At 37.8% G+C, this 21594-nt stretch overlaps 1 protein-coding gene across 1 annotated transcript in view; it reads left to right on the forward strand.

Annotated features, from left to right (window-relative positions):
• LOC150103501 (uncharacterized) overlaps positions 1-21594 on the forward strand; it is a 335762-nt gene that overhangs the window by 162709 nt on the left and 151459 nt on the right. The window contains exon 8 of the mRNA XM_090398489.1: positions 2079-2118. Within this exon, the coding sequence (XP_090254615.1) occupies positions 2079-2118 (40 nt within the window). The remainder of the gene's footprint in view (positions 1-2078; positions 2119-21594) is intronic.

Consider the following 21594-nt stretch of genomic DNA (forward strand, 5'->3'; position numbering starts at 1 on the left):
AGTGATAGTGCAGATGTGGTAGCCCTGCAAGAGGATTTAAATAAGCCAGATAGATGGGCAAATGAATGGGGGTGTCAATTTAATGCAGCAAAATGTAAGCTCTTGAGGTTTGGGAAACATCGATGGGATGCTTCATACTCTATGGGAAGAGTTATACTGGAGGAAGTAGGGGAGACAAGAGATCTGGGATTGATGATTGATAGAAACCTGAAGTTTAGGGGACATATTGCAAAGGTGGTGAAGGTAACACAGTGGATTGCTGCAATTATGAGAAGGACACCGACCTGCAGAGATAAGAGGGTTATCATTCCGTTGTATAAGTCTCTGATCAGACCATACTTGGACTATTGTTCTCAGAATTGGTCCCGAAGATTTGAAGGGGATAAATTAACTGTGGAAAGGATACAAAGACAAATGACAAAGATGGTTTCAGGACTGTACAAGGATAGTTATGAGGATCAGCTTAGGGAATGTCGACTGCAGAGTTTGGTGGATAGAAGAAGGAGAGGTGATATGATTGAGACTTTTAAACTGTTGAGAGGTGGTTACAGGGTTGACATGGGGAGTTCTTTCGCTTGGTTGAACAGCAGGATGGAGTGATGACAAGGGGCCATCCCTGGAAGTTACGAAAGGAAACTGTAAGCAAGAGGGTAAGGAGTGGTTTCTTTGCGTGGAGGGTGGTTGAACCATGGAATGCATTGCCTGATGGAGTGGTGGGAGCAAGAACGGTCAATGAGTTTAAAGTTTAAAGAGTGGTATGATAGACTTTGTGTTTCTTAGGGGGGGGGGAACCTCCCCTCAATGAGTCTTGATAGACTTTATGCTCTTAGGAAGTACCTCCCACGATGAGTCTTTGGACTCCATGGAGGCCTGAATAATAATAATAATAATAATAATAATAATAATAATAATAGTAACAGCCAAGAGAACTCAATTTATATATCAAAGGGATAAAAATCCTATGTTGTTATATATATAGCCAGTAAGTGAAAATCAAGATTGAGAACTATGATCTATGAGTTTCAATGCCGAAAAACTATTGGCGAAGGCAGTTCGAAGCAAAGGTGGAGCAAAATCCCTCACTATTCTTGATATTCTTTACATCTCTTAGGAGCTGTGTTTTACATTATGAGAGAATATTAAGAATATTGAGGGAGCTTGCTCCACCTTTGCTTCGAATTGCCTTCGCCGATAGTTTTTCCGCATTGAAACTCATAGATCGTAGTTCTCGATCTTGAGTTTCACTTTGAAACATTTTTGAAACATTTTTCACATTGAAACTCATAGATCGTAGTTCTCGATCTTGAGTTTCACTTACTGGCTATATATATAACAACATAGGATTTTTATCCCTTTGATATCTATTAAGTTGCCAGAAAACTAGCCGTTTGGCTTTTCATTTTAATTACAACTCAATTTAGCCTGCTAGGGGCATGTTTAGGACTCTAGGAACAATGTTAGTTACTTTCTTCGGCCTCATTTGTCCGTTGTTAGTGCCTTCATGCACATATCATAGGTTTATGTTCCCATGAAGATGGCATTATAACATTGCTGAAATATAGGAAGTATTGATTAAGGTTTTCTTTTAATTAATATTAGTATACGTTGTAATTTTCTGAAATAATTTAATAGTCATGTGTTACCAACATATAACCTTATCTACAAGGATAATGTGAGTTGTCTTGTGTTTTGGTAGGTAGATGATGCTAATGACAAATATCTTGGCATCCCTACTGCTTGATTAGTAGAGCTAAAGAAGGTAAGCTAGTTTTCAGTTGTGGATATCGAAGTCCCCAAGGAAGCTGCATTGTAGAGAGTTCTCTAACTGCATAATGATGCCTAAGTAATAATGATTAATATGTTTCTATCTTCACCAAGCTAGTATTTTTCTTTTCTCACATTGTTTTGAACTGAATATAAGAAGTTGCACGGTATGAACTTTAAAACTGAATTCATATGATGTATTTGTATCATCTTTATATAAATATGCTGTGTACATCAGTTTTCTTGTACTTTCTCTGTTCTCCGTAACTGTTTTTAAACAATATTCATGCAGTATGTTTTTATTATTATTACAGAATAAATATTCCTTCTGCTTCTAGAAATGTTTCATCAATAGTAAGTATTAAAAGTTAACTGTTTTTTTTTTTTTTTTTTTTTTTCATTTGAATTTAGTATAGTTCTTTCCTATTTCCATTACAAAAATAAAAATTAGTTCTTGGCATATACATGGCAAGATTGCTCTGTGAAAATTATTTGAAGTATTTTACATTGAAATATTCTGAAAAACTTAGATTAATTAATGTGAATCAAAAATATATACATAAGTATTATTATCAGACTTTTTTTGTAATCTTCAGCTAGTTTCATGACTTGTTAGAGGAATGAGTACCCAAACATTCATTATGCCTATTATGTTGTTGTTGTTATTATGTGTCATCCAGTCGTTTTTGACTCTTGGTGAACTTGTGAACAAAAGCTCTCCATCCTACTCAGTCTCTTGCCCTTTCTTTCGACAGCTGTAAGTTCAAGTGGGTAAGTTCCTTAATGTTGTCCATCCAAATCTTTTTGCAGTCTCCCTCTCTTTCTTATGCCCTCATTCTTCTCCAACATAACTGCCTTTTCCAATGATTAATCTGTTTACATAAGTAGTGTACCTCAGGGGTCTGTTTTAGGGCCATTATTGTTTAACTTGTATGTTAATGATATTGGTGAAGATTTGGATGGAGATATTCACTTGTTTGCAGATGATGCAAAGTTGGGACAAACTATGAAGAGTAGTGAAGATGTTGTGGCCTTGCAAGAAGACTTGAATAAATTGAGTGATTGTAATGGGGATGCAAGTCCAATGTTGCAAAATTTAAGGTTTTAAAATTTGAAAAACAAAGTTGGGATGCAGAATTTATGCTTGGTGAGGATATACTGTCAAAGGTGGAGAAAATAAGAGATCTTGGGGTGATAGTGGATAAGGATCTGAAATTTATGGGACACATTGCCAAAATTGTGAAGACAACACAAAGACTTCTGGGAATGATGCGGAGGACACTAACTTGTAGAAGTAGGGAGATTCTTGTTCCATTGTATTAGGCCACACATGGACTACTGTGCCCAGATTTGGTCAACTGGTTTTCAAAAGGACGAAGAGATGTTGGAAAGGATCCAGTGCAACTGACTAAGGTAGTTTCTGACCTCTGGAATGTCAAATATGAGGAAAGATTGAGAAGAAGCAATTTATAGAGTCTAGAAGATAGGAAGAAGAAGGGAGATATGATAGAGACCTACAAGTTAGTAAGGGGTTGTTATAGGATCAGTGTTGGAAAGGTTTTACAGAAAATGGTGGGAGATCAGTGGAGAACCAGAGGTCATCCTGGAAGCTGCCTAAGGATGGTGGAGCAGGGGAGTGAGAAGCAGGTTTTTTGCATGCAGAGTTGCAAATGATTGGAATGCCTTGCCTGAGAGTGTGGTGTCTGCAGAGAATTTGAGTGTGTTTAAGGCATGGTATGATGGGCTGTGTGTATGATAAAAGGACCTCCTAGATGAGTCTTTGTCTCCATTATTATTATTACCCCAAGACCCCATGGTTTTGGGGTAATAATAATAATAATAATAATATGTCCAAACTACATAAACATTTGTTTAATGATCATTGCTTCCAAGGAACATTCTGTCTTTATAATCTCTAAAACCTTCTTATTAGTCATTCTTGCAGTCCATGGGATTCTTAATAGTGTCATCCATATCACAATTCAAATGAATCATTTCACTTTCTGTCTTTCTTCTTAATAATCCAACTTTCACATCCATACATCACTACTGGAAATACCATTGCTTAACTTTTGTGGCCTTACTCACACCTTTATCTTTCATAATTTTTGTCAGGTTTAACATTGGTTTTTTCCCCATGACTATCCTTCTTTTGATTTGATCTTCATATTTACCATTATTTCTGATTATGGATCCCAGTAAATCATAATTTTCAACAATTTCTGTTTTTCTTCCTCTATTATAAATGTATTTAACTTGCCAGAAGCCATCGCTTTTGTTTTGCTGTTTAAATTAAGTCCAGCTTTGTTACTTTCCATGTTAACCAATAGAATCAACTGCTTCAGATCTTCTTTGGTTTCTGGTATGAGAGTTGTATCAACTGAAAATCTCAAGTTATTTATTTTTCTGCCGCCAATCATAATTCCAGCTGGGTCTTTGTCTAAGTTAACCATTCTCATAATATATTCACTATAAATATTAAAAAGATGGGGTGACAGGATGTTTTTACTCAACCATTCTCCAAGGACTGTTTTTATTTTTATTGAAGCTTCTTGGTTCTTATACAGCTCTCTTATCAAGAGAAATAGATGTTCAAGTATTCTCATTGACTCAATAGACACTCTTACAGTCTATTGTGATCCATGCAATCAAAACTTTTCTTATAATCATTAAAACAGATGAAAACTTCCTTCTGAAAATCTCTTATTCTTTCCATAATCCATCTCGTGTTTGCTATCTGGCTACTAGTTTGTCTAACTCTCCCAAAGCCTGCCTGTTCTAATAGCATTTCTCTATTCATATATGGGGCTAGCCTTTGTTGGATCACTTTCAGCATAACTTTACTTGCATGTGAAATTAAAATGATGATTTTATAATTCTCATAATCTCTGGAATTTTATTTATTTATTCATTATTATTATTATTTTTTTTTTTTTATGGAAATGGGATGAATATTCAAGTTTTTTTTTTTTAATCTCTAGACCAATATATTTTATTTCGAACGTATTATACGAGGGCGGTCTGAAAAGTTCAGTGAATGGTCCGATATCTCAACGGCAACATGGGCCAGGCATACGCGCATGCACATGACTATCCAGAGACATGTCAAGAAGCACCACCTAACATGGCATCCACGTGACCATGAGGGTAAACCCGCTGCGGGCAGTCGAAGTAGTTAGTGTGAGAGGTAAGGTCACAGTGCAATGGAGCAACAAGTGAACATCAAGTTCTGCTACAAATTGGGGAAAATGGCAACTGAAAATGGAAAATGGCAAATACGCATGACATGTTGGTGCAAGTGTACAGGATGGAAGCCGTAAGCAGAAAATGTGTTTATGACTGGTTCAAACGCTTTCACGACGGGAAGGAAACAACTGAGGATGAGCCACGTTCGGGTTGGCCGTTGACAAGCAGAACCCCCAGACATGATCGAGCGAGTGCGATAAACGCTTGCATGAGATTGGTGACTGACTCTACGATTGCTGGTGGAGGAATTGAGTATTAGCAAGGACACGGTGCGCACTATCGTCCACGAAGATTTGGGTAAGCGGAAGATATGTTCCCGGTTTGTACTGCACAAGCTGACAGACAAACAGAAAGCAAAACGGATGGAAACCTCTGGAGATTTCATTATCATGTGTGACCAGGATCCTTCCTTTCTGCGAACCATCGTCACAGGAGATGAGACCTGGTGCTATCAGATCAATCTGGAATCTAGGCGGCAATCCAAGAACGTGTGACAGCGGTTCTGCAATCGATTCCTAAAGAGGCCTTTGCTGACAGTTTCCAGAAGCTTTATGAATGTTGCCAAAAGTGTTAAGAAGGCTGGCGATTGTTTTGAAGGCCAATAAAGGTAATTTGTTTGTGTCTTCTGTTTTGTTTGTTTTCTGATAACATTCACCAAACTTTTTAGACGCACCTCGTATATGCCTATTATACTTCCATAAATTCATTCATTGCTGGTACTCAGCATGCTTTCTGATTATGCATATTATCATTCAAGCTTATTTCTTACACTTTATTTCACTCATCACCACTCTCATTTATTATTATTATTACAACAGCATCTCCATGGAGCCAAACTAATAACCCATTATTCACACAGTACTTATCATATCCTTTATTAAACTCATTCACTGAAAAAGCACTTCAAACTACCTCTGATAACAAATTTTATTCATTTGCCACTCTACAACTAAAACATTTAACTGTACACCAATGCCAGCCACTCTCTTACTTGGAGAGAGAATGGGACAACTTCTAGTTGTCCCTCTCCTATTTTCCACTTATCACACATTGAAATTTTCTTCTAGATAACTCTATAAGTCTCTTTTTAATAAATTATATATTCTATCATATTCCCTCTTCTACCTGTCAACTAATTTTTTATAACCCACAAATCTTCAATCTGTGCAGATGAGGGAGTGGTAGAGGATCCAGAGGTTAATAACTAAAATATTGAGGACATTTGTGCAGCATTCCATGAATCGCCATATTAAACCATTATAAAGAAGGATAATAATTTCCTTATCTCTTCTCAGCAATTACTTAGCTGTTAGACTTATCAGGGCAATCCAATGAGCTATTTTGGCAACCTTTTTTGAAATATGCTGGAAATTTTTTTCATTTGGTTAGACCATAGGTTCCCAAACTTTTTCGGGCCACCGCCCACTTTGCAAGACAAATTTTGTAATGCCCCCCATTATAACAGTTTTTCGCATTCAAGCCATTTGATATTTATGACGTAGATAGCAACTAATGATACATTACTTCTTATGCCATTAAATTTTTAAAAAGAAGTGGCCAATATGTGCTTCATCTTGAATACAGTTATTGCTATACCGATTTTGGTGAAACATAACCCATATGTAAAGATTATAAAATGTATGCTCGAATAACATTATGCACAGTTTCCTGCAATGGTTTAAATATGAAAATGTGGAATACCATTAAGAGATTGCATTGCATTAGTAAGAATCTTATTGTAATAATTAAAACACCATTAAATATATTACAAAATTGTTTATTTCTAACTTATAGAGTAAAAATACAAAGCAAAAATAACAAATTAATGTGAAGTTTCATCAAATGGTTTAAATATGAAATTCGGAATACATATTAAGAGATTGCATTACATTAGTAAGAATCTTATTGTAATAATTAAAACACCATCAAATGTATTAGATGGTTTATTTCGAATTTACGAAGTAAAAATAACAAGTTAATGTGAAGGATGAGCCTGGTGCATTTTTATAAGTTAAAAGTATCGGGTTCAACTTTCGTTAAAAACAGTCGTAAATCGCCATGCACAGTTAAATGCAATCGGTTCCTTTTCTTAGATAGTAAATTCACTACAGCACTAAACCCACGCTCAGCCAAATAAGAAGATGGAAATGTAATTAAAATTTTCTGCACTATTTCCCATAATCCAGGGTACAGTGTCGGTATTGATTTTTGAAATCAGAACTCTTGGTATCCAGTTTTGAATTTTATTTTTAGTTCTTCATTTGGTGTGAGTTCTATGAGTTCCACTTCTAAATTTGATGATTTAATTTGATCTGCTCTGCTTAGATGTGAGAAAGGATCTAGTACCCAATTTGGTATATTCATGTTTAGAATATCCTTGAATCGCTCATTGAAATCAGCATGGAGAACCTCTAAGTGTTGGCAGTATGTAAGTAAATCTTCCTTTTGGAGAGACACTGCTGATAAATTTGAAAAGTGGCTATATTCCCCTCGGTCCATATTCTGCTTGAACAGAAGATGTTTCCCTACAGAAGCGGCAATAATGTTTTTTGTTTTAATTCAATTCAATTCATCACCTTGTAGTTGTAGATTGACTTCATTAAATATTTTATAGCGGTCTGTCATATAAGTGATGTCATTTTTGGATGTAATCAAGTTTGCCCGCAATCCATCGTCTCCGTTTTCTAGGAACTCTAGTACTGAATCAAACAAATTGTGAAATCGATTCAGACAAATACTTTTTGAAAGCCAGTGAACTTCTGTGTGAAGCAGCAAACGATTGAAATCTTCATTGTTTTCACTACAAAGTTGGCTAAACAATCTATCACTCAATGAATTGCTTCTAATCTTGTTGACTACTCTAATAACGTAATGGAGCGATGTGTGCAGTCGTTCACTTAAATTTTTCGCAACCAAATGTTGACGATGAAGAACACAATGTATAGTGAGTACATTTGGTACTGCTTGTTTCAAATGCACTATGAAACCCTTGTGGCACCCTGTCATTGCTGGATCACCATCAGTAGCAGCAGACAAAATATTACAAATAGGAATGTCTTTCTCTTGAAAAAACTTATTCATGACATTAAACATACATTCTCCCTTTGCATCCGCTTCCAAGTTTTTAGCAAATAATAATTCTTGACAAACTTTTTCTTCTTTTATGAATCGTAAGTATGATAAGAGTAGTGGTTCATTATTTGGGAGAGTTATTATTATTATTATTATTATTACGGGTATCTCCATGGAGTCAGTAGACTCATCGCGGGAGACCCAAACTAGCAAAACAATATCTGTCATATCTCTTCTTGAATTCATTTACAGACGAAGAGCTCACAACTAAGTCAGGCAATGAATTCCACTCATTCACCACCCTCCAGGCAAAAAACCTTGTTCTGACACCTTTGCTAACCACACTCTTCTTTAATTTCCAGAGATGACCTCTTGTTCTTCCATCACTATCACACAGCTGAAACATTTCCCCTGCATCAATCCTATAAAAACCTTTTAGTAATTTGAATGTTTCTATCATATCCCCTCTTCTTCGCCTATCAACCAATCTCTGCAATCCATAAGCTCTCAATCTATCAATGTAGGGAGCATTTTTTATATCACTCACCAACTTGGTCACTCTTCTCTGAACCCTCTCCACAGCCTCCTCATCTCCAAGGAATCCAGGTGACCAGACCTGAGCACAGTAATCCAAATGTGGAAGTATCAATGCTTTATAAAGGGGAATAATAACCTCTTTATCTCTGGATGTCAGTGTGTTCCTCAACAACCAAGTAATCCTATGTGCAATCTTGGACACCTTAGCAATGTGTCCTCTGAACTTCATCTCCTTATCTACCAATACCCCTAAGTCCCTAGCCTCATCAATCTCTTGGAGTACCTTTCCATCGATGTAGTACACAGCTGGTAATCTTTTAATCCCAAAATGCATGACTTTACACTTTTCCACATTGTACTGACATCCATTTTCTTTTGCCCATTTTACCAGCTTATTTAAATCCTCCTGCAAACTTTCAACATCAGCTTGATTTTTTATTGCACTACACAACTTTGCATCATCAGCAAACAACTGAATATCTCCCTTTAAGCCGTTTCCTATATCATTTATATACAAATTAAACAACATTGGCCCAAGCACAGAGCCCTGAGGCACACCACTGGTCACCTGCCTCATTCTGGACTCGGCTCCTCCATACACCACCTTATGGTATCTCTCCCTGAGCCATTCTCCTATCCATATCACCAATTTAATATCCATTCCCATCTGCTCCAATTTGCGTAACAGTGTTCTATGGGGTATCCTGTCAAAAGCCTTATCAAAATCCAGAAGTACCACTGTGTAGCCAGTTCCTTTGTCCAACTCTTATACAAATTAAACAACATTGGCCCAAGCACAGAGCCCTGAGGCACACCACTGGTCACCTGCCTCATTCTGGACTCGGCTCCTCCATACACCACCTTATGGTATCTCTCCCTGAGCCATTCTCCTATCCATATCACCAATTTAATATCCATTCCCATCTGCTCCAATTTGCGTAACAGTGTTCTATGGGGTATCCTGTCAAAAGCCTTAGCAAAATCCAGAAGTACCACTGTGTAGCCAGTTCCTTTGTCCAACTCTGATGTTATTCTATTATGAATAGTTAATAGATTGCTAAGGCAGGATCTACCTTTAACAAAACCATGTTGGCCTCTATAGAGTATCATATCCTGATCCACCCATTCTTGAATTTTGTCTTTAACCAACTTTTCCAATACTTTTACAACTACTCCTGAGATGGTGATTGGTCTGTAATTCAATACCGCAGTTTTAGAGCCACCCTTATGCAAAGGAACCACTTTGCCTAACTTCCACTCCCTAGGGACCATACCGGAGTTCAAACTTAAATTAAATATCCAGGTAAGAGGGGTTGACAATTCATTTGCACATTCACGCAACACCCGAGCTGATATTCCATCTAAGCCTACTGCAGTGTTTGCATTTAAGTTTTGCAATATATTTAATACCTCTGATTCTTTAGCTTCAGTTTTCACATTAGGTATTGCTATAGGTATAGAGATATCCTCACTTGGGTGATAGACTTTTGAGAAGTGATCACTCAGTAACTCGACTATTACATCTGATTTTGTCACCTCAATACCATCAGCACCCACTAAGGTTATCCTTCCGAAGTCATTCTTCCTCTTACTTGCCACATAGCGGAAGAACTCTTTGGGATTACCCTTGATCTCTTTGGCTAAGGTCTTCTCATAATCTGATTTAGCTTTTCTTACTATGCTGGTAACCTTCCTAGCTTGAGCCTTGTACTGCTCATGGGTGTCCTGATCGCCCTTCTCCTTGTAAATTCTCCATAACATTTTCTTTTTTTGCAGTTCAAGCTTGATACTACTGCTCATCCATCTAATGCCTGCCATGTTTGACCTCCTGACCATGGGGACACAATCTGATATTGCTTTCCTCAGATACCCGCTGATTTTATCTCAAGCACTGCTAACATCTTTCCCTTGCAATATGTTCTGCCATGGGATGGCTGCAAGCTCACTCCGAAGCTTGTTATAATTGCCTAACCTGTAGTTCCGTACATACCCCTTCTTAATAGTAAAATCCACAGATTTTGCAACCTCCCAAGTCAATACCACATGATCGCTTTCACCAACTGGAGGTAATGAGGACACCTTACTTATGCATATAACCTCTGAACCAATAACCAGGTCCAACACTCTCACTCCACGTGTCCCTTCAGTTACGTGCTGTTTCAAGTAATTATCTCGTAGAAGATGTATGAACTCCATTTCCTTTTTGCTACGTGATATTTCCTCCTTCCAATTGATATCACCATAATTAAAATCCCCCATAATAATCACTAAGCCTTCACTCATTGCACTAAGTTGCTGATGCATGAATTCAATATCTCGCCCCGTACTCCCTGGCCTATAGCAGCATCCAACTGTATATTTGGTTGCGTTGGTCACTATTTCGCACCAGACTGCCTCAAATGAACTCTCATTCACATGTCTATCATCATGATATACTACTTTCTTTGGCTGCAACACATCAGCTATCATCAACAGTACTCCTCCTCCTGTTCTATCTTCTCTATCCTCCCTGAAAATACTGTACCCATCACATTCAATTCCAGTGACCACAACTTCTGCTGACAGCCAAGTTTCACTAATGCCTACAACTTTTGGTGAGATTTCACTGACTAATGCCAAAAATTCTTCTCTCTTATTTCGAATGCTTCTAGCATTGGTATATAAAAATTGCAGATTCCCTCTAGATCTTGTACCGGCTTTAGAACTGATATATAAGTCACTAACTACCGTAGTCCTATGCCGATTTTTATCCCCTCTCTTCTGCAATTTATTCTGCCTAATAAGGATCAATAAATACACAATCAGTGCTAAAGTTTCTCTCTCTTACACTCAACCTTTTCAATATTAGTTTCCCTGCCCAATAACTTCAACCTGTTCAGAAAACAATAACTTCTTCAATCGCTTATGTCCTTCCATGTTAAGATGCAGTCCATCTCTAGCATACAACTGCCTTTTTCCTTCAAACACACTCCAAACATCAACAAACTCCAGACCTCTTTTTCTGCACATTCTTGCAATCATATCATTCATTATCATTGCTCGTCTACTTAACTCGTAATTGTCAAAATGAGGTAGCACACACACTATTCTCCCATTGACACTTTTCCTCTTCACAATATCTAATAATGTTCTTAAATCTTTTCCTACCCGATTTATACTACCTCTCAGGTCATTCGTACCCACCATAACTATCATCTTGTCTGTTTCATGCCCTCTCTTTATTGCTAAAGCCACTCTTTCTATTGTCCCATCAGCCAAGCACTCCTCATGCATACCACTCTCCATACCCTTAATCATAGAATCACCATTCTATGATTAAGGGTATTGATTTTTGAATGGAAAATTGAATGGAAAATGAGTTGAATGGAAAATTGGCATGACTTCAAATAATCGCACAATGATTTTTCAACATCTTCAGCCATTTCATCAATTCTTCTTTGCACTGAATTATTGCTCAAAGGAATTTTCCTGATGATATCTGATACTGGCTTATGAAGCACAGTGTTTATTACTTCTTTTACTGTCGGCAAGATTAATTCCTCAACAATTGTGTGTGGTTTTCCCGCTTTTATGATTAATAATGAAATATTATAAGAAGCTTGTAATCCGTCATTATCTTGTGTAGTGGACGACGTAAAAAGTTTTGATATAGTTAGACGTTTAAAATATTTTTCTTCTAGTACTTGAAAATAGGAAAAATCTTTATCCTTTTTGTCAGCATGCATTTTAGTCAAATGCTCTTGTAGCCTAGAAGGCTTCATTGCTTCATTTGAAAACACTTTTTGGCAAATCAAGCACATGGGTATTAATTGGTTCATAGGAGACTGAATAAAACCATATTTCAAATACTCAGTACTGTACTGTCGACATTTCTTCTTATATTCAGACATAATGAAGTAATAAAATTTGTAAAAATATTCACAAAATAAAATATTTAATTTACACTTTGTATGACTCCACTTATCTATCATACTTTCAACTGATGATTGTTGGCAAAGCACACAAAAAATAATGAAACTTATTCCTAAACCACTGGTATTTATAGATTTGAAATCTAGCCCAAATCGACTTCTTTGCGATACCATCGTACTCGGGCTTTGAACAAGTCACCGCAAGCACCATATTCCTGTCAAAACATGCTGAATTGAGTGAAATACCTACGTAATAGTTGACCGACATACTACTAGTTAAGACTCGTCTGCTGTGTGGATAGATGAAAACCTGTGTGACATGATCAATTTTTACAATAGCAAAAAATGAATACATTTTTTAAGTATATAAAAAATAGAAGTTAAAATAACGTATATGATATGTTCAATTTTTTATTTTGCATGCACACGCATTTTGCCGGCAAAGGTTGGTCGATTGGTAGAGCCTCTGCTACTAATGGCTCAGTTAAGTAAGTTTGAGCGCGGTTAGTAGTTTGAAGGACACCAATTGTTCGATGCTGTTGGCACACTCTCCCTCGATGAGTCTTTGGACTCCCTGGAGGTGTCAAATAATAATAATTTTGTTCGTCCGACCACGACATTGTCCGAATAATTATAAATAAAATAATTACACAAGATATAAACAACAAACCTACAAAACATAACCACAGAAAACAGTATAATAAGTTTCGAATAATACTTGCTTTGTTTTTTCCCTCTAGTTAGCAATATAAGTTAGTACTAACTAGGCTAACTAAAATTTATGATTTTATTTCTTTCTTGCCATTATTATTTTTACTCCAAATATTAAATTATATAAAATTGGGTTTATTTTTGTACAAATCAATTAGAAAAGTGGTTTTATATATATTTTATATTATATATATTTTGAAATGAAATATAACAAATAGATTTGCTACTGTAAACATAACCTATTATACATGTATAATAGGTTATAACCATATACATGCTCTATTTTCTCATTGACATAGAAAATTGACATCTATTTCTATCTGACATGGTAAATTTTCAAATGATTAAATAATTGAAATAGAAAATTGATAAAAAAAATTGGTCGTGTAAGATGGGCATAAGATGAATTAAAATGCAATATTTAAATTTTAAATGATTATCTAATTGCAAAATCACGAAAATAATTAATTTTTAAATATATATTATTAATTTCTTCTATAAAGAACCACTGACCCCTATACCACCTGAACACCCCCCAAATGCTTCTGGTCCCACTATAACTCTCCTTCCCCCCCCCTCAGAAGGCTTCAGCGCCCACTGGGGGGGTGATACTGCCCACTTTGGGAACCTATGAGTTAGACTATAATAAATTTAGTTTAATCCTTTATCCAAGTGTAAGCAAACAAAGCTTGCACCTGAAGTATCTTCAGGACTGAGGCAACGCGTGGTAAAGGTGGACCAAGCTCTCATTATAGTCTAATTTAGTGAAAAATACTTCCAACATCTTTCTCTTTGATCCAGAGTAATTTAATAATAAGGTGAGACACCTTTTGGCAACTCGTATAGGTAAATATGCCCTGCATTACTTCCAACTTAGTATCACCGTCTCTGTGACTGGCTCCCACTGACGAGACCTCAATAAAGGTTGAAACAGGTCTGGGTAGTGGCTCTTCCCTTAATGCATAGCATTATACATGTCTGGAAGGAGATGTGCTTTGCATTATGGGAGGTTTATTAACAGTTTCCCTATTCGTTTTTGCATCATCAGCAGTTGATGATGATGCAAATTGGATATTTTCTATGAAATCTAATTGGTTTTCTAATTGGATATTTTCTATGAAATTATTTCTTATATCACCATATATACAAATTAGATATCAGAAGCTCAAGCACAGGGTGTGTGGTACACCATTAAACATTTGTCAGGTCATCCCAAAAGTAATGTTGTTTTTAGCATTAAGTCTGGAAATGATATAAAATATAAATCACTTGCTAATTTAATCAGTTATATATTCTCCATTTAAATCAATAATACTCTTCCAACATTGTGAAAGCTTCATAATGCCATTTCTTTAGAATTCAGGAGGTTTGGAGGCAAAGAAGTCACATAGGCTTAATTTCGGTGCCTCTACTGTATTGTATTGTGTTTCATTAATGAAATTTTGCAAACTTCAAAATAAGTGGTAATCTGAAGGTGCAAGATCAGGAGAATGCAGAGGATGTGGAAGCTTTTCTGTCAAGTTACTCAATCTTGGTACAGGTGATTCTTGCACTATGAGGGCATGTGTTATCATGTTGAAAGAAAGCACCCTTTTGAATGACCAGAGAACATCTCACTCTTTTCTTTCAGTTTTCATTCAGTTGATCGAGTTGTTCACAATATTCTTCAGATGTGATTGTTTGGTTTTGTGGCAAGAGTTCAAATGTATAATACCAGTCATATACCACCACTTAACAAAATTTTCTGACAGTGAAGGTCTTGTTTTGGCTGAGGTTTAGCCTGTTCCCCTGAATGAGCATACTGCCTTTGGCACTTAGCATTCTTACAAAGCATCCACTTTTCATCATCGGTGACTACTTGACTCAAAAACGGAGATTGAATCTCTCAAGAATGAAGAGCAGTGTATATCTTGGTGTTCTATCTTCGATTGTTTGTCAGTTCATGAGGAACTCACTTGCTGTGCTTAGACACTGTTCCAAGTTCTTGCAAATAGCAATGGATGGTTGATGATTAATTAAGATCTTTTGTTAAATCTTCAGCAGTTTTGCAGTAAATCTTCAATAGTTTCATTGGCATTTCTTGCAATGGCGGCTTCCAGCATATCATTATTGAGAGAAACAGGGCACCCCAAGTGAGGGGGAGTCTTTCAAGCCAAAGTCCCCTTGTCGAAATTTTTTGAACCATCGCTGGTACTTTCTCATATTCGAAACATTGTCGCTTTTTTTGAACTCATAAAGTATGATGTGCTCTTCAGTGACCTCCATAGTAATAAAGGGTTATTTAAACAATAACTCATATATGATGTTCTTGCAAAGTGGAATTCCTTAGAATGGAACTACCTCAGCTTAGGTTTACTTATAAATCTTTAAAAATTCATGTTTAGACAAGTTGAGACGCATTTGAACAAGTACAGTATAAAAAACAACATTACTTTTGGGATAACCTGATATATTCTCTTCGATTAGTCTTACCATACACACACACACACACACACACACACACATGAGAAGGGGGGGGGGGTCTGGAAAGTACTGATAAACACTGAGAACAAAAAATAGTATTAAAGCTAAAGGCTTCAATTCGGCGATGTGAAATTATTTAAGTTAAGGGATATTGCATCCCATATTGTTTCATAGCCGAATAAGAAACTCAAAGCTTTTCATGCCGAATATAGAAACTATATAAAGTTCAGCGAGTCCAAGCATAAGCAAATACCTGGATAGTGCAACACGTAACCCATTTAGTAGTGCAACACTGAGGCAACTCATAGTAAGGGTAGAGCAAGCTCTGATCACTATTCTTGGTATTTACCCATAATGTGAAACCCAGCATCTAGGAGCTGTATTACTGGTCTAAATTATGAGAGAAGGTCACTACCCAGACCGGTTTCAACCTTTATTGAGGTCTCGTCAGTGAGTAGAATGGGATCGTCTTTCATCATCGGCCTATGGAGTATAAAGATGTGCTGAGGGTCAACAGGTAGTGAAAGGGGAAGAAAATAAAGGTAGAGTGAAATAGTGGTAGGTGATGAAGAGGCCTCAGTCGATCTGTTTAACTAGATAACCTACTAGAGGTTGTGGCAAACAGATCTGCCGACATCATCTCCTGACGTCTGTTCGTACTGCTTTCATCTGTCAAACATCTTTTACGATGTTTGACAGATGAAAACAGAACCTTACACAAACAACAAAATAACAAACAGACCAAAAAGTGAGACAAATAAATTCTGGAGTAAATCAGAAGGAGAACTGGTATAATTTTTCTGGAAAAATAAGAAACGAGTGGACTGTAAAATTGGGGGAAGAGCCTGTCCCGAGTGATGCAGCCCACCAGGGGCTGCACCGCCTCAATGTAAGCCTTCGCAGCTTGGGTTTTATCAGGCTGACCCCCTCCTGTGTGAACTAGATATAAAACGATTAGAATGAAAAGGCAAATCCTTGTAGTCTTGTTTGTTATTGCCCCATAGCCTTCTACTAAATTTCTTGAGGATCCATGCACTGTCCTCCAGGATATCATCTTTGTTTAATTTCTTTCAAGGCTTTCAAGGTGTGACATTGCTGAGTTTTACTTTCCTCATTTAGTTTCTTCAGATGACCCTTTATTTCATCTGGTGTGGCTGTGTTGATGTCGTCAATGTAGACGTCTAACCAGTCGAAACTTATTTTATCGTGCTGAAGGGTGAATGCTGGCTGTGTTTCTGTGTGGTGCATTATTTCGAACAGATTTTCTGCAGCTTCTATGGGTCCCCTATATCTTCTTAATATTATACCTCCATTTATATGCCTGTCTTTATGAGGGTCAGTTTCTTCATCAGGTTTGTCCGATGGGGTTATGTTATCTGTTTTTGGTTTCTTTTTATCTTCTTCCTCAGAGCTTATGGGATGCTTTTCTGTGGCATTAGTAGCCTCCATTTCCTCTGCATCTTCTTCCTTTTTTTTAGATTCTCGGTTATTATGCTTCTTTTTTTTCTTGTTTTTCTGTGCTGAAATTTCTGTAGCGGCAACAGTAGAAATCTCCATTCTTTCCTCTTCTGTGTCTTCTTTGATGTTTTCTGCATTAAAATCTTCTCTTATGTTGTGGTCATTCTTTTTCTTTACCTCTGCTGAAGTTTCTATGGCGGCGGCTGGGTTTTCTGTCGTTGTTGTGACAGTTCCAGAGTTTAGTACAGGGAACGCCTCTTTATTTGCCGATTCTAATTTCTCCTGTTCTGGTTCTCCTATTTCCCTAGATTTGGCAGGTATGACAGTGCCCCCTATTCTTTCGGCATGCGTCCTGTTGGCATAAGCGTTTATCTTATGTGTTTGTTCCCCACATTTCAGGCAAAGTGCCTGGCACTCATCTAGGTTATGTCCTGCCGCCATGCAGTTCCTGCATTTGTTTCTTGGGGCAGTCTTTACCTAGATGCTCCAGAGAACTGCATTTATAACACTGTTTCTTAGCTCCAGGGTAGTTAACTACTACCCTGGCAGAGCCTAGAAAGGCAAAATTGGGGACTTTGGCCTTCATTTCCTTACGGAAAGTTACCTCATCAGTCTTCCAGTCTGGGAAGTCTGTATCGTTAGCAATTTTGATGGCGCATATGACTTCCCATTTCGAAAACATTTTGTTAATTATTTCGGTCCCTGCCCTCGAGATATTCTACAGGGAACCTCTCTATCCTTATTATCTTAAAAACGCTCCCTACTACAAAGGGAAAAAAATTTTTTTTTTCCTTGACATTCTAGTCGTTTAGTTAACTTGTTCCTGTTTTCCACATTCTTTACTACTACCTGGAACCTGCCTGCCCCATAAGGGGTAAAGCCAACTATATTTTCTGCCCCTACTGCTTCGCTAAGAGCTTTCGCCAACGTCCTGTTCGGTATGTCGGCGTCCTCTTCGATGCCAAGGGTCTTGACTCGCGGTGAAAACGAAATCATTATTTAGAGAAAAAACTAAGTCCCAGAAAGGAAGGACCTTCAGAACCAGGGCCAAGCGTTCCCTGTTTGCCGAAATCTCCTGCTAGACTAGCTAGAGGCAGAAGACTTCAAAACAGGCACAAGGCAAAATTAGACAGAAGTATAAAAAATAGATAGCAAACGATCTTACCACTAGGATCAGAGACTGTATTCTGGAACATGGAGCTCTCTCTCAGGGTCGCTGGAAATAGGAACTTCTGGCAATCAGTGAGTAGGTAGACCTAGTTAATACCAATTGACATTTATGTCTTTAGGGGTGAAGCAATATGCTTTTCATATTCCCCGCTATCTGTTATGGTTACAGTGAGGGTAAAATTTATGAGCAGTTTGCTCTCCCTGAATGTGCATGGAGATTATGCATGGTGTGTGGACGTCTTTAGGAAAAACTTGGATGCTAAGGATTGTAGAAAAGAGAAAATATAAGGAATATTTGTATCTCTATGAAGTTGATTGTTTCTAACATACCACGGCATTCACAAAATCATTCTCAAGCACTTGTTCTGCACTCGTCTCTTGATAATGTTAGTATTAGAGGTGTGGCTCCAGGCTGGAGAGGCATAGATGATTATAGGATGAATCGTCATCTAGTATAGCTGCAATTTGATTCTGTTGCTGAGCTTGCTATTTCTATTAATTAGGGGATAGATCTGAGCTATGGCTTTAGATGCCTTTATGCACGTAGACTTGATGTGTTGGTTGAAAGATAGCTTTTTTGTCGAGAATTACACCCAGGTAATTTGTTTCTGTCTGCCAGGGAATTTTAGTATTGAATAGTAACACATCTCCTGCAGGAGACATTGGCCTTTTTGAGAAAAGAACGACTGAGCTTTTCTGGGGGTTGACTTCCAATCTCCATTTGGAGAACAAATCCTCCAGCTTTAGAAGGTTTTCTTGAAGCTTTCTGGTAACGAAATGGGGTCGGAGAGATCTGGTTAGTATTGCTGTATCGTCCGCATACAAGGCCAAAATGGAAGTCATCGGATTGTGCGGGATGTCCGACATGTATACAGAAAACAGCAACGGAGCCAAGAGGGATCCCTGCGGCACTCCAGCAAAGATATGGCGCTGGGACAATGTAGAACCGTTGATTTTTATTTGCTTTGATCTATTCTGAAGATATGAATGGATTAGATGAACCATTTTTAGTGAGGTACCAGCTGAGATAAGTTTGTGTAGGAGTCCAAAATGCCAGATTTTGTCAAATGCTTTGGATAGGTCTAGGAAAACAGCTCCTGTGTACTGGCGGCAGTTATAGCTGGTGGTGATGTATTTGACAATTCTGTGGATTTGCTAGGTAGTACTATGGTGTTGCCGAAAACCAAACTGTTCTTTAGGGCAGGATGTTTAGGTCATTTACTGAGGTTTGGAGTCATGAGAGGATGCTCTTCTCTGCAACCTTACGCAGATTAGAGATAAGACTGATTGGACGATAATTTTGCGGTAGGTGTGGGTTCTTGCCTGGCTTATGAATTGGGATTACATCAGCCAGTTTCCAGGTGGAAGGAAAATAGTGAAATCTTAAGATTGCATTTATTATACTGGTCAGGTGCACTACAGCTTTCCGAGGCAGCAGCTTGGTCACCCTGTTTGAGGTGCCATCTGGTCCAGGAGCTTTATTGTTCTTAAGTTTTTTAATAATATCATATAATTCAACAGGTGATGTATGTGCAATATGGTCAGCGCTGGTATCTGGGAGATTTAAAGCGTGTCTGACCTGTCTATGGATTTTGTACAAGTGATTGAAATCTAAGTTGTTATAAGAGGGTTTATAAGAGGGTTTGCACTGCTCTTCTAGATTCTTTAGTATGACTTCTGCCTTATCTACATCTGTGTGAACTAAGCCCTGGTTTGAGATTATGGGGGAGAACTGTTTTTATTTCTGATGTTTCTCAGTAACCTCCAGATAGAGTGATCAATAGGTGAGGAGGATAACTTTTTATCTCAAACTTGGTTTCTATAAGTTTTAAGTGCATCTCTTACTGACCTATTTATCCTGTTTAGAGCTGTTTTATCTTGTGGTGCATGTGTGTTACGGAATCTTTTTCTAGCTCTGTTTTTGTCTCTGATCAGGTTCATGATGTCTTCAGGCAAACGATCTGGCTTGCAGGCCGATTTGTAGGAGGTAGCTACCATTATAGCAGAATTAATTTGTTGTGTGAGATTTGTAACTGCAGTTTCTACTTCTTCTTTTGTGCGTATGTGAGGAACAGGTCCAATATAATCCTGGAGTGCTGTTGACAGTCTTTCCCATGCTATGTAGGAGTGAGAAGGAGGACACAGGTATTCTTGATTTCCTAGCTGTAGTAGAATTGGATTGTGATCGGATGATAGTTCATCCATAGATATGATGCTGTATTGAAGTTTGATATCCTGCAGGATAGCTATATCCAGGATGTCAGCAGTGCCAAACATACTGAAATGAGTTGGTTCGATGGGGCCTGCCACAGCAGCGTTGCTTGATCCTAAGTAATTGGAAAGGATGCAACCATTCTTGTTGGTGGTAGTACAATTCCACGCAGGGTGCTTGGAATTCAGATCTCCAGCTATAATGGTGGGCTCTCTGATGCATAAGATGGCATTTAGGTCAGAGTGAAGTAGAGATATTTGGGTAGGGTTGTAAGCTGAGTAGATTTTCAGTTTGCCAGTGGAGCTGGTGACTACTTCCACGTCTATGATCTCAAGATTAGTGGTTGAAGGATTGCTCACAGAGTGATGCTTAATGTAGTTTTTAATGAAAATGCAGTGCCACCGCCTCTGTAGAGTGGTCTGTCATTTCTGTATAGGTGATAGCCCATTATTGTAGGATTGTCTGAAGGTCTTAAATGAGTTTCACTGATTAATATAACATCTGGTTGATACCTATATGTGAAATTTCAGAGTTCCAGAATTTTGTTTTTGAGGCCATTTGCGTTCCAAGCAACTATCTGAAGTGATGCTGGAATGAGTTTGTTACTATTCATTTATGAGAGCTCTGAGGATGACCTGAGTTTCACGAAGAAATCTTTTAGTGGAAGTTGCAGTAGGGTTTGACAGGCTGAAATCTTGTAGCATGTTTGCTAGTGAGGCTGTAATAACAGCTGTTAGGTTTTTAGGTGCTATTGGTTGATTTTGTTCTGGCATTGGTCTATTTGTACAGGTCACATCGCCATAACTTCTTGTTTGCTTTTGGGTGTCTCTATTTTTGGAGGTTTCTAACTGTGGCTGCTGAGTCTCCAGTTTTGATGCCTGAGCTTATGGACTTCTTATACTGTAGGAGAAGGACTGATTGACTGCCTCCATCCGCCTGTTCTTTGGGTGCTGAGTACATCTTTTGTAGTTCGTAGGATGAGGGCCACCGCAGTTGGCACATTTGGCCGAGGTGGTCCTCGGCTTTGTGCAGGTATTGGTTGGATGGCTG

This window comes from Typopeltis vanoorti, chromosome 9, assembly GCF_054136105.1.
Source record: "Typopeltis vanoorti isolate ZY-2024b chromosome 9, IOZ_Tvanoo_1.0, whole genome shotgun sequence".
Lineage (NCBI taxonomy): Eukaryota > Metazoa > Arthropoda > Arachnida > Uropygi > Thelyphonidae > Typopeltis > Typopeltis vanoorti.